This window comes from Opisthorchis viverrini (assembly GCF_000715545.1).
Source record: "Opisthorchis viverrini unplaced genomic scaffold opera_v5_6, whole genome shotgun sequence".
Lineage (NCBI taxonomy): Eukaryota > Metazoa > Platyhelminthes > Trematoda > Opisthorchiida > Opisthorchiidae > Opisthorchis > Opisthorchis viverrini.
The window spans coordinates 1,550,215-1,564,017 of record NW_008751662.1 but is presented as its reverse complement, the minus strand read 5'-3'; the positions used below and the strand labels follow the sequence as shown (position 1 = coordinate 1,564,017).

At 45.1% G+C, this 13,803-nt stretch overlaps 1 protein-coding gene across 1 annotated transcript; it reads right to left on the bottom strand.

The window, feature by feature from the left end:
* Positions 1–3,307: 3,307 nt before the first annotated feature.
* Positions 3,308–9,065, bottom strand: T265_00613 (hypothetical protein; the record flags this gene model as incomplete). Its single annotated transcript, XM_009164441.1, has 4 exons — positions 3,308–3,971; positions 6,176–6,464; positions 8,837–9,003; positions 9,038–9,065. The coding sequence occupies 4 exons, from the start codon at positions 9,063–9,065 to the stop codon at positions 3,874–3,876; spliced, it is 582 nt and encodes a 193-aa protein (XP_009162705.1).
* Positions 9,066–13,803: the final 4,738 nt, after the last annotated feature.

The window sequence follows — 13,803 nt, the reverse complement described above, 5'->3', positions numbered from 1 at the left end:
GGATCACCTGGGACATTCTGATTCATGCAATTCACGCGGACAAATAATTTGCAAACAAAAAACGACGTCGTCCACAGGGTTCAGGTCCTTATTTTCTCCCCAGGCGTGATTTCGACTCCCGTGTTCATGGCCCCTTGAATTGTCCACCCCATTGTACCGTCGATGACAAAACTGAATCGAAAGGATAGAGCAGACTCTACTGGTTATCAGGAGACTTCCCGACGGTTCACTGTACACTCTAATCCGACCAGATGTGTGGGAATAAAGGACACATAGAATGTTTACCAACTTCAGGGGCATTTCTTTCGGCCAAGAATATTTTGGACAGCCAATCTAACCACGGAATCGAGGCTTCTTTGAAATCGAAGAGAACTGTCATTGCGGTGTAAGTAGCGCTGTTGAAGCGTTTGACTGTTTCAAATATATTATTAGTGCACACCCTGGCAAGTTGAAATCCTGCTCGGTGCTCCCGGAATTGCGTCTCACGTGCCGAAGATAGGCATCGCAATATAATGGAAGCCAATAGCCACGTTACAAAAGTTATGAGACTTATACCCTATGGTAAGAACAACCAGTTTGGTTACCTTGTTTAGATTCGGACATGACCAACGATTGGGCCTGATTCCCTGGAACACATTCTTGTCCATAAATACACACGAACATCAACAAAGTGGGACACAGATTCTCCTCCATCCTGTAACGTCACCATTGGAAGCTCGTTTTGTATGGCAGATCATAGGGCTTCAAAGAGGCCTGGTATTTCATCAGCTGAGGGAGACTCAACTACCAGGTCAAGGCCCAGAATGGACGCGTCAGATGAAACACATAGACAAAGGGTCAGAGAGCCAACTAAACTGCTGGTTAAAATATCCCGCACAGAGACCTAGACTTTGCACTTTAGTATAAATTAGATTTCCAATATTATCTCTAATAAACTCACAGAATGCTCTTGGGATCCTGTTTTGCGTATTAGCTAGGATGGCTTTCATCCACTTCCAGTCGCGCTGGCCTCTTCCACTTCTCGAACTTTCTGGTTCACCATGCCTCCCAACCCACAAACAATCTAAGTTTGAGATGTTGCCTAATCGGTGATCTAGCCGAATTGTAATCAGAACCAGAAGTAATAGAGCGCCTTGCATCAAGAAGTGATAGTGACCGTTATGACATCCAGTTGCTTCCGTGTACGCAATCAAAAAAAGCAGGAAAAGAGTTCTCGGCGTTACGTATATCCATGGTTATCTGAGCCCGGCTAAGGTCAATGTTCCCTCAGGAGGCCACCTTTAATAGTGGGTTTCGGTGTTTTCGTAACCGGTGGCTCACAAGGCTTCTCCATTGCCAAATGGGGATCGTTTCTCAAAAAGTTCAATGAAAATCTACACCAAATGAGTGTGACATAGACCGGTGTGTATTCCGGAGCGACAGGCAGTCCATAATTGAACCACCACAACGATAGCTGACGTCGATGAGGCCAATTCGACTTCCAGGCTGCTCAGCAGTAGAGAGGTCCATGTAGCAAAACGATGCCGTCTACACTCAGTACCACTGAGAAATGACTAGTGGTCATTAAAAAGTTGCAATGACATCCGCCAATATCACTGCGTGCAGATACATGTCTACAGCGTGATCCTGATAAAATGAGGCATCTTAATTTGGCATTGAAAGCCCCTGATAATATGGCTTTGTCCGAGGCCGTCGTCGTTGATAAGAGGGTCAGTTTGCGATGGGTGTCTTTCGATGAGTCGGCGCTACAGTCCATTGAACATTTATACATGGGCACGACAAACAAACAGCGTTGAGTATTTCAACTAGTTCGAAATTTTTTATCGAAGTAATAAGTCGGACAGCACAGAGTCGGCTGTTTACAGGTCGAGTGACGAAGCCTCGGCCGGTGAACTAGAAGGCTATACCAAAACAAAAGCAATCCCCTGATCCAGCTTCAGAGCCAGCCGAAGTTCGTAGTGTGTAGCTTCTAGCTAGAGGGCGTCATGAGCTCAACACCCGTACTTGGATGCTCCATCCGAGCCTCAGAGAGGCAACAGACACCAACCGACAGACTATCCAGGGTAAGTACAAGAGCAGTTTATTGAACGATCTGCCCAAGTTTTCTCACGATAAAGGATGCACTGAAAACAGGAGAAAGAAGTCTGAAGTGCGGGGACGAGCCGTTCCATTGGTGCCTACAGCTTGGATCTGCATAACAGTGTCAGGAGGCGTCAGCAGTTGCATGTTTTCATCTATCCGCCCTGCTATGTGCAGCAAATGACGCGACCAAGTTGGTGTAACCACGCAGGCGATGTGGTGGGAAGCAATCTCGCCCGTAGTGTTCCTGGTTGTATGTGAGCACGTCAGCACGCCCAAGCATAGACAGGAGGACGTTTAGGGTCCTCAACCAAAGCCTGACCACAAAGCGGCTGCAGCTGGCTTGAGACTATTCGAGCAGTCAAACTCGTAATGAACAGACTGCCACACTTGTTCCAAACCCCAACATGGAGGACCAAGAGAAGTTGTTCGTCAGACCTCTATCCATTGACCAGCCTGGTAGGAAAGACTTTGTGGACGCCGCACGCTACTGCTCAGTGGGTTACTTAAGCAAGCGAACCGTTGCCAAACGATGAGGTCCAGTCCCTTGGTAATACTGTTCAAACCTGGATCATATGGCTGGTTCGCCCGGCGACGTTATGAGAAACGCGTACTTATCGTACAGTGGGTACATATGCCGTAGTTTCGTTCACCGATCAATGGCGTTCCTGTAGTGCGGCTAGAACCAACCAATGCACAATTATCGTGCAACTTAGGGGACGACTTGACTAGTCGCAGCCCCACTTTTAACCGCCTTCATTGGTTACAGACATTTCCCCACCATCAAGCCACAAGCAACCAGGTTTTGCGAATATGGGTTATCAGTGTTTTGGACGCTCCAGACCGTGGTTTCCAAACCGTATTGCCTCGTAAACCTTTCCGGTACATGACCAACTACTGTTATTTTTTTACTGTTGAGTCGGAAGGCCCACNCTTCCGATCTATAGTCTACTGGGAATGATAGTGTAGCGGAGGTTTCCGGATATAAACATGGACTTTCACCACGGAGGATTTGTGTCCAATGAAATTGCAGTCTTGTGATGAATGATCAGCAACGAGTGAACAAAATACCGCGCATTCAAAGCTCAAGGCGAATACGGGTCTCCAAATATTGAGAAGTTCGAGCCAACTAATAGCTATGGAATCATGAAACTCCATCTAACTGACAGCCACTGTGTTGGATGATTAAAAGTAGTTGAACAGCATGATACGCAGTGTTATTGTTTTCTGGGAAACGAGTCACAGTATTCCAGAAGAACTATATAGATGTAACGGAAAAATAATGCAGCCTACTACGACATTACTCACTCTAACTCGCATGCCCAACTTAGTGAAATTCACTGTTAACTGTAGTAGGTACACAGCGTGCAGATTCACGTAAACGACCCGAAAACGGGAAAGTTGCTTTTCGATAACCCTGCGAAGTGCTGAGCAAGATTCAGCCCTGTCTGTGGAGAAAGACATAATCATATGGTTATATGATCAAGATGAGGAAGGTGCAATACAGTAGCAAAATTAGGAATGACGGGGAGTTGACGTGAATGAGTAATTCGAGAAACAATATCACATGCCTGTACTACAGTGGCGTAGAACGCAATTGACAAATATGTGACGACGGAATAAAAAGCACCACCGACACATCAGTATCATTCAAAGGAAGCAGTCATTCCATGTTTGAAATCAACCTGAAGACTGTGGCGTTGAGTAGAAAGTTTGGAGAACGAGAAAGCAATTCGAGTAGGGTAGCAAGCTGAACAAATTGAGAAAAGATAAAAGATCAGGTGAGTAGCGAGACTAATTCAGCTGGCGTCGGCGAGCCTTTTGCTTGTCGAACCGCGCCTCCATTTCCTCCAAAATTCGCGGTGTGTACCGAACAACCAATTTGACAGTTCCTGGAATGAATAACAATCGGGTTGAACTTCGGACAGACTCAACCAATGGAACAAAGGTTAAACTGCAGGTAAACCAAACCAGTCCTTGTGACCGAGTAGATAAGGCTGTGACTTACCATTTCGGCGACTCCGGTTAAAACCCCACACGAGCATCTTGAAACTGGCTGCTTGTTCTCGCTCTAATAATATCTACACGCGTCGTCCCAGAAATAAAGATGTCAAAAATCCCTGATCTCCATATGGTCCTGACTGCTCCGAGTAATTTTCAAAAGTTGTTAGATATATGAAACAACATGCCTTAGCGGCAAAAGGCCAGTGCTGCGTAGAATGTGGGATAGCTGTTGTACCAGGCTGCCTTCTTCATGAGAACGTAAGCATGCAAACATTGCTACAGCCATCAGATGAGACAAAAAATAATGGGCGTCTGGCGGAACCAACGTGCAATTAAAATATTTGTTCAGCTGTGATATCCTTTCCGTGCCTAGCTGCATCCAACTGGAAGGAAGCATGAGAGTTGAGAGACTGTCAGGTTGCCAAAACCTAAACAGAAGCAGTTAGGATAATGCGGCTGGGTACGAACCACGGACCTTCCAGTAATTTCGTGCCTTCATCATCATCAGCTGTCAGAACCGCGTACTTGTCGCACGGTGGTTCTAGCTGCCACAGTTTCTTTCAGGTATAGGGAAATAGGGTAGGTAGCTGCACATTGGAGGCGGTAGCTGATATCATTGATGCGTAACTAGATGGCTGTTAGTAAACTTTTGACCGGAGAGGTGGGGATGGAAGCTATCGATTGAAGGAAATAGCTTGGATGCATCAGCGCCGTTGAAGAGTCGAATGTGCCATACCTGATAATGTCTCTAATCATTTATATGTCCCATTTTGAGGGCCCTATCCATTGAGATGGCAATGGCCAACGCAGTTGAGTTTGCTGGTATTGGCTTCCATACTTCACTGATAAATCATTGCTTAATCTCACCCTTCTTGTGGTTGTGCGAAAAGAGCTCGCGCCCTAACCAGCGAGCCACCCGGAGCTGGCTCATTCGCTAGAAATTGTAAAATTATGACCATAATGCTTCCCTCAAGAATGAAGAATGTCCTCAAAGGGGAATTCGTCACTTCGGCTAAAGACAGCTGGGCAACCGGAAGAGAAACGTAGATCTCATCATCTGGATGTCACTGATTTCATGCACGTACATTGCATGGTATGCCGGTCCTCACTCACTGGTAGCTGTAGTACTAACAGGGAGCAGATAGGGTCGCGTGTGATGGCCGTCCACATCCCAAAGATGCTCCGACTGCATATAGAAGTAATACGCTCCACACTAAGGAGCAACGTAAGCCAACCTCTTCCCGACTCAGATCACCAGAATGCTTCTAATTATAAAATAGACTTTTTAAATTGGTTTTAACATAGAGAATCATGCGCCCAGACACGTATAACGGCTCCGAAACTTTCGATTAAATGACAGAGAAATTGGGGCAAAGTCTGCGCAAAACCTGCATGATATATCAAATCCGATAGGCTCAATACTGATGTGAGCGATGTCAACTCGTCCCAATGGAAAATAACGAAAATTTTACACTTGCAACGAGAATAAATAGAAAAAATAACTAGTCAAGTGATAACGCCTGATTACCTAAGCAGTGTCAAAGTCCTATTATTAGGCTAATCCTAAATGGTAATTATCACTGACACAATCATCAGAAGCGTAGGCGTTCCTGTTGCGCCATAAAACGGATAAATATGTGCAAAGGGCCACATTGTGATCGAAGATTAAGATAAGAATAAAGATAATGTTGAACACGCATGACTTTAACCCCAGTATGAAAAATAATCGTTCAGCTGCAATACCCTTTGGGTGCCCAAGCCCATATAGGGGAAGTCAAGAGTCAGAGATCGAATTCAAACCACGGAACTTCCGGCCAGTAAATTCGCGCCGTAACCACTGAGCCATCTCGCCCCTAACTTAACTATAGGTGATTGTCGTGCCCAATGAGCAACATCCGGTCATAAAGAGTGGTTCAAGAGACGCATACTGAAACATAAGCAGGTAGTCTAATGTTATTTTGGAAAAACTATACTGAATTAACGAAGTCCTGAACCAAAAGCGGTACCAGCATAGATAACCAGAATGGAAAACACTCGTTCCAAATGATAGTTGTAAATCAAAAGTGGTGCACTGTGCCACGGTGCTGCTCACCTTGTGCTAACTTGAGTAACTCAACCGCCCGTTCGTGATGCTCACTTTCTACCGAAACTCCATTAACGGAAAGAAGTTGGTCTCCGCGTTTCAACCCACCATGTCGGTCGGCCACACCACCTGGAATGATGCGACTGATATAGATGGGTGAATTCTGCTCCTTTCCGCCCATGACGTTGAATCCCAGACCCTCATCAGTTTTCGGTAGCTCCACCACACGGGGATGGGCGTGTCCTTCACTGGCAGCGAATGCGGCAACAGTTGCCTTAGCGGTTGCGCTGGCTTTTACCTGAAAAAAAAACGAAGAGCGTTAGATTGTCCGAGTGAGTGCTCCCACATCCATGGTTATGATAACAATCGTTGCCACTTAGCTTCACCGGATAGCTTGCCTACACTCCTCGGATTTCATACTGTCACATAGGAACCACAAAAGTAGCGGCTACACTTCTGGACACGAGAAAGTCACTGATTGGGGAATAATATGCCAATGCACGATGAATTACTTTAGTTGACGTTTCTGATGGTATAGTAATAACCACCAGGCAATGTTCGAACATTCTGCTGTCCGTGATGCGTACGGTTTCGAGCCAAAAGGAAAACCGTAAAAGTGCCAAACTCATGTGACTGTGCGAGCTTAAACATATGAGCGATTCAAGCAAGGATTTTTAAGCTTTTATATGTTGTTGGTTTAACTTTTTATTCAACGTCTGCGTTTGAATAATCCCAATCCTACATTCACTCACGTTATTTTCAAACTTTTACCTTTTGATAAAAACACTGAACATTTAGAACTTTTACCGGTAGACTGACCACTAAAGCTCCATATGCATGCGCAAACTCTAAAAAATCAACTTCTGAATAGGAACAAGGCGACAAATAGGCATGGTAAGAAGGATAGACTATATGTTAAGGCTCTGTATTAAGGCTTTTCATCCCACTCGACCGAACTTGAGGCACAAACTCGGGCTTAAGAGGTGGACTTTTAGAATGTAACCTCCAATACCGAACATTGTAAACTGCACAATATGGAGTTCGGTGTATGGTACCGCTCCCCTAGTTCTGAGTGATATCGCCAAGACCTATATAGTTTGTTGTCCACGGGGCGAAATAAACCAAGTGGTTAGAGACGAAGTTACTGACCGGAAGGTCTGTGGTACGAACCCGACCTCTGCCTCTCGACTTTGTAGTGTCTGTAATCCGTTGTCACATTTCCCATCCTTCCTGAGCTTGAACCACACTTTGTAACTGTCGTTCACATTGTATCACGACGTTTGTTTTAATGTTACGAATACACAATTTTCCGGTGCGAACTACTGACTTCTTGCTGAACGAGCGTATTTACGCTCCGTAGAACTGTTTGTTGACTGCTGAACGAGTGGGACCAAATCTCTGTGTTTATGTCAACTGTTGAGCGTCACAATAAATCCTTGTGACATTTTTTAGCCGTGAATAATTTTCCTACCGTGAAATATATCACGCACGCGGAACCATCTGTGGAGAATTCCGACAAGGGAATATTTCCTTTCACAGCCAGTTACTCCACTTGGATCGATGTAGTGGACTATTGGATCTACACATTCGTGAGTCCCCATTTGACTACTCATTCCTTTCCTATTGTGATTTTGTGATTTTGTATTGGCTACTTTGCTTGTTAATTTATCCGAACACGCTGATAAGGTCCTAGTCCGCTACAGCTTCCCCTGTTTAGGCTTGGGCGACCTGGCAGTATCCCAGCCCTCGTGCTTCCTCTAGATGGCATGGTAGCTAGAGCACAGAAAGGGTGTTACAGCTGAACGACTTTGTTGTTGTCCATCACGATAAGGCCTGGACCTTGTAGTAACCCGTTTTCCAAGCAGGATTTAATGTTGTACCCCACTGAAAGTTCGGAGAAGTCGAGGAGAATGAAGTTCACCTAAATCGGAACGCCTAGGTACTCGGCTAAGATGTTTTTAGTGAATAAGAGGTTCGTTTGGAAGTACCTTGCGTCTGAATCCATGCTGTTTCAGCGAAAGTGTATTAAAACACTCCAGGGGTATTCACATTCACCCACATGTATTCATGTGAAGTCAAATGATCGGGATGTGGTAGGCTGCTAGTAGGCTAGATCAGCACACTCACCATAAGCATAGACTCGCGTGACAACCACTACTTCCATGACACATAAAGTGGATGTAGTAGGGTTTTGGAGGCAATGCATTAGCGGCGCGGCTGTTTTATGACAACAAGCACATGGTTTCAGAACGTACGTTGTCGAAACACGCGGCGATGTTTCGTCTGAGGTGAGGGTGATGATGCCAACATGATGCACTGAGACTGAGTCGCCAGTCTTTCCCAAAGGAACCAGTTACACCACGTGTGATGGGGTTATTCCCGATTTAACCTTGTTCAAGCGATTGAGTTGCGCAAGTATATAAGATTTGCTTTGAGCTGCGATGTGACACTTGAGGACGCTTCTTCGGAAAGGGAGGTCGTTAACACTCGGTGCATTGATCACAAAAAGAAAGTCCTAATATACATTACACCGAGACAATTTATGGGCGGTTACTTTTGTCCACAGGGCCTACTGTCAAAACACATTTGCGTCTACAGTTAGACCGCAAGTATGCCCATGAAACTCATGCGCTCCACGTAACATAGATTACACAAACTAACTTAACTCACTTCCTCTGACCCATTAATATCAACAGTGGCATACACATGTTCATAGACTTCCCGAACCATGTTGCAGAAATCCGATTGAAGGATCTTCTGGAGAGCCACCAGTTTGGAAGGTTGAATTTCAGGACATCTTTGAAGTATTTCTAATAATTCTATTACTCTTGTGATATCTACAACACGTCAATATGAACAGCAAACACAAACCCCGTCGCAATGTGAGCGGTTCCGACATTTCGAAAGAACCGCGTTGCTTACAGTACAACTAAGTTAACGAGATACAGTGACTGTCGGAAACTTATTGTGTTCTACGGGTTTCCAATAGGTTGACTGGATTCATTTGACCTGCAGCTTAATAGGAATCTGAAGTCTCATATATCTGGTCGATGGGATTGTTATTCTGGTCACACATTCGGGCCGAGTGCCTGGAAAATTAAGTAAAAGAGGGGAAACTCGCATGTCATGACTGGGTATAGTGGAGATAGTGGTAAATAAGTTTGGGGTATCGCAGCACGGATTGATACGCATGATTGAACCTTTTGCTCAAGTTTGCCGAGTCGGTTTTCTGTGTCGTTCAGATGCTGTTGTTCACCTGTAAGCACCAGGTAAAAAGGGTGTAACACCGATCTTTAGGTAATAAGAGCGGGACAGCAAGATTGTCAGCGTGAGGACTCCCATAAAAGTACCTATTAGCGCTTTGAAATCGCTACTAGATGGGGCGAGGACAACCGTCGGAGGAAGGTTATTACAGGCGGTAACTACCCGAAATGATAACAAAACTTTGCCTAACAGTGTGCTCTGTTGAAATTCGGGACAGTTTCCTGATAAAGGTGAACGCTGAGGCATAAGAGAAGAGTCAAGAGACAAGTATGGAGGGAAGGCAGACTATGGTATGCCCGAAGGCAATGGGAAAGTAATGTGAATCATACAGGTGCGGTACGTTCGAAACTGGTTGAGCTTTTTGCACCGGCATGTGTGCGAACGAATTCTGTTGCAGTTCAGACCATTTATACAGTTGACACATGCCATATGGCTGAATTTTCCACCCTGTTATAACATGTGCATAAAAATATTTGTCGGGATACGCTCCATTTCTGCGGCTCAACCACTCGCTCGCAATCATGAGCCAGACCATCAGAGATAGCTCTCCGCTACGGCTACCGGTTCACCAAAATGTGAAAGTAATGGATGTCCACCGAATGTATGTAGACTCCGTTTCTGTGGCTGATCCACTCGCTGGCAATCATGAGCCAGACCATCAGAGACAGCTGTCCGCCACGGCTACTGGTTCACCAAAATAAGAAAGTAATCAATGTCCACCGAATGTAGGACGTGGCAAGAAACGTCATGAGTACGAGGCCCGGCGGCATTTCGAGTGTAAGGGTTTGCGAAATGACCGTATAATCCGGTTATCAAGATCCTCTGGCTTCGTTTCTGGCCAGATGCCACTACCTTGGGGTGCTCTGCATTATACAAATGGCAAGAGAGCTGTCAATGAAAACCCACGTCCCAGCTCCAACGTCTGAGAGAGAAAAGGCACATCTTTCGAGGGATTTGGCAAATACAAACACAAAGAACCTCGCCGTCTGGATGAAAGTTGTTAGCAAACTTCGCTCTCTGAACACGTATCTTATTCTCTCCGTCCCGCTTCCTCTGGCAGCAGCGAAGGCGATTCGGCTTTCTGACGAAGTAATTAAGACCAAAACAGTCACATGAGGAGTTTCATGTCGGTCATTTGGGGATCAAATTCCAGGAAAGCACGCCAGTGAAACTGGCACAAGGGCTCCTTGTTGATATCGTAACAAGATTTGAATACGCAACATTACTCGAACAATGACTACACGAACGAGGAATCGGGCAAAATCATGGTCTGCTTGTCATACTTTTCTCCATGCTGCCGTGGAGAGGGCTGTTAATATTTAAAAGGCAGTCCTTAAGATCAATCGCATGTCCGGGGACAGCTTTCCAGAGGTGTCACAACTGGGCAGCAGCAGTCCTATTTGGAGGGGGGGTGCAAAACCGTGTCTCGATTGGCGACAGTTCGACAGAATGTTATGACCTACCCGATGGTAGCAGTGGATTGTTGTGCTCTTCAAAGCACGCCGTTGCAACTGATCGCGACTCCAGGACACGCCTCCTAGTCAACCGTCACAGACCTTTTCAACACCGACGGTAGTGATCCTCGGGGTGGTGCAAGCCTTGTGAGGACGGAACGTACAACACATGCGGAATTACGCTTGTTCATCTCTACAACGGACGAAGGGACGAACAGCTGCAACCCCCGGGTTTATAGCACCAGCGTCCCCCAGGTGTACCTCAGCGCCATTAGAATGATACCTCGCGCCTGGATAGAAAGCTCGCGTCCACAAGTCCATCATGGTTGGAAAGGACTAGAGGACGTCATGAAGGTGAATACAAGAAGGATATTTACCTGGTTCTTACTTTGCCCTTTTATTCCACCAAACAAAATCGGCTTAAACGGCACCAGTCATTCTATGGCTAATACGGAGCACTTTAAAGAGTATGGCTCGTGTAGACTCCGATGTGCTCTACGGGCCAACGTCGGAGCATTTCTTGAGTATGCCAGCCAAGTTGTCTACTTAGGGTGCAAGAAGGACGTAGCCATCTTTGAGCATGTCTAATTAGTTACTGCGAAAATAATTACGGGCCTCAAAGTACTGGGCTATGAAACGCTTCATGGTGTGAATTAAAACGATTATTGGACAAAATTTATCTAATTTCGGTTTTCAGTTGCGTTGAACGGCCCTCATGAGGCATCTTTCGCTCCTTTCAAAGGATTTTAAACGTCTTTTTATGCAACCTTGTGCTCTTGCATGCTTACGATCTCATGCCTAGCACTAAAAAGGAGGTGCAAAACTCTATTTCCTCTCGCACAGTTCCTGGAAACGGAAGGAACGAAAAACAGGAACGTATCAGATGCTGGGTGCTTGAGCGGAACAATCGATCCTGTGTATCAACCCACAAGTTTCTGAATTTGAGTATTCATATTGGAAAAAACCGTGTCTATTTTGTTGGCCGTAATCCACTGCAATGTACATGATTGCTAAACAATAATTTAAGGAAATCAAAGCAAAATAATTTCCAAAATTTTCGCGGGAACAAGGCACATTTTGAACTACAGTTAAGAAAAGAGTGGATTCCGACGTCATCCTTTAAGTTACTAGAAGTATATTAGTCAGGCGAAGCAAGATATTAACGCGTATCTTGGAGAATCCTTCAAAGGTGAAGCCAGGAGGCCACAGAGATATGTGAAACCTCGGTCCCAGGTGATCTCATCGATAAGCTAGCATGTTTGTAGCATATTTGTAATACACAAATAAATCCGAATACATGGAATGAAGCTTGAGGCCAACACAGTGAAATGTTCCGAACGGTTCATTACAAACAGGGCTACTTGAAGCGACTGCACAGTGAAATGTTCCGAACGGCTCATTACAAACAGGGCTACTTGAAGCGACTTTCTGAGAATTCTGATAAACTGTAGGTGGATGTATGCCAAGTGTTTGCCGGCCGGTAACGCCTGACAACTTTTTGTTTGACTTACCTTAATTGTGACAAATTGAATAGGATTTTGTTCAGCAGTCAATTTATTAAACTTCAACAGAATCTACGGGCAGGTAACTAGGATGAGAATCCAAATTCCACTGGCTCCCATATGGCATCATGTGTGGCCTACATCAAATATGGGAATAAACACCAGTGTGACAAGACATGGGAGGGTTAATGTGCGCAGAATAGTTCACATCGCCCCGGCGGCCAGATGAACAGAAGTGCGAAGTTGTCTTGTGAAAACGTTTTTACTCGTTTAGGATGACGCTGCACACGTGAATGTATAACAGATAGAACACAGGGGCACCAAAGTAGACTTTTCGCAATTGCAGAGTGAACTGCGTGAACTGTGCTGATATACTAGCGCCCGAAGAAGCGACTTACTAGTTGTGTCGTAATCCGTGACCCGCACTAGCTCCAGGTGTTTGTCTGCTGCAGTAACGAGACCCATCATCAAATTTAAAGTACAGTTAAAACACACCTGGAGCGAAGCACGCGCAAAGCACGAAAAACCTTCCTGATACAAAACGTGGCATCTTTTTGTGTAACCAGTGAAAATGCATATCCGCCAAGCTGGAGCTCCCGAACTATTGAAAGCATGGAAAACTCTTTGAAGTAAAAATCAGCAGGAAGCTTTTCTAAATTTCGTTCCTTGTTTGAACAATATATTACGGCAATCGCCGTTAATTAAATCGTCATCACCTATTTATCTACAAAGATATAAACTGTACTCTGTATCAAAGCGTTCTTATTAGTCAGAATATTCTGGGTGCAATTTGGCCCGACAAACGCTTCTTTGGCGTCCGTCTCCATGGGGTTCATCGAAACTGTGTTTTAGGATAAATTCAGTTTGTGTTCTACGTCAACGACCCTCTGGATTTTCTTTTAATTCCATATATGCTTTTTTCGGATGACTTGAAACCCTGTGGCTCATATACCAGTGCCATCCGAATCGATGTAGACGCTGCAAGGCAGTGGCGATTGAATCGGCACTTTCTGAACGACAAAGATGAGTTCATATATTATTCGAAGGGGACTCAGCGAACGCTTTTGTCGTGCATGGTGTGAATGGACCAAATGGGACCATGAGGATAGATGTCGAGAAAGATTTGGGCGTCTGGCTGCCCTCAAACATGTCCTTCTATGTGCACCATTAAAATCGTATTACTGGCATGGACTTCCAGACACTGTATGGAGTCTACGTCAGACCATTTCTTGAATATGTCGGCCGAGTTGTCCACTCAGGTTGCAAGAAGGATACAACCCTCGTTGAGCATGTCACTAAACTGCTGTTAAAATGGTTGCCGGCCTCAAATCCGTTGATTACAAAACGTTTTTTGGCTTGACCTATTTCCCTGGATTATCGTCACCTCTGTGGAGATCTAATAGTTACAACTCACATA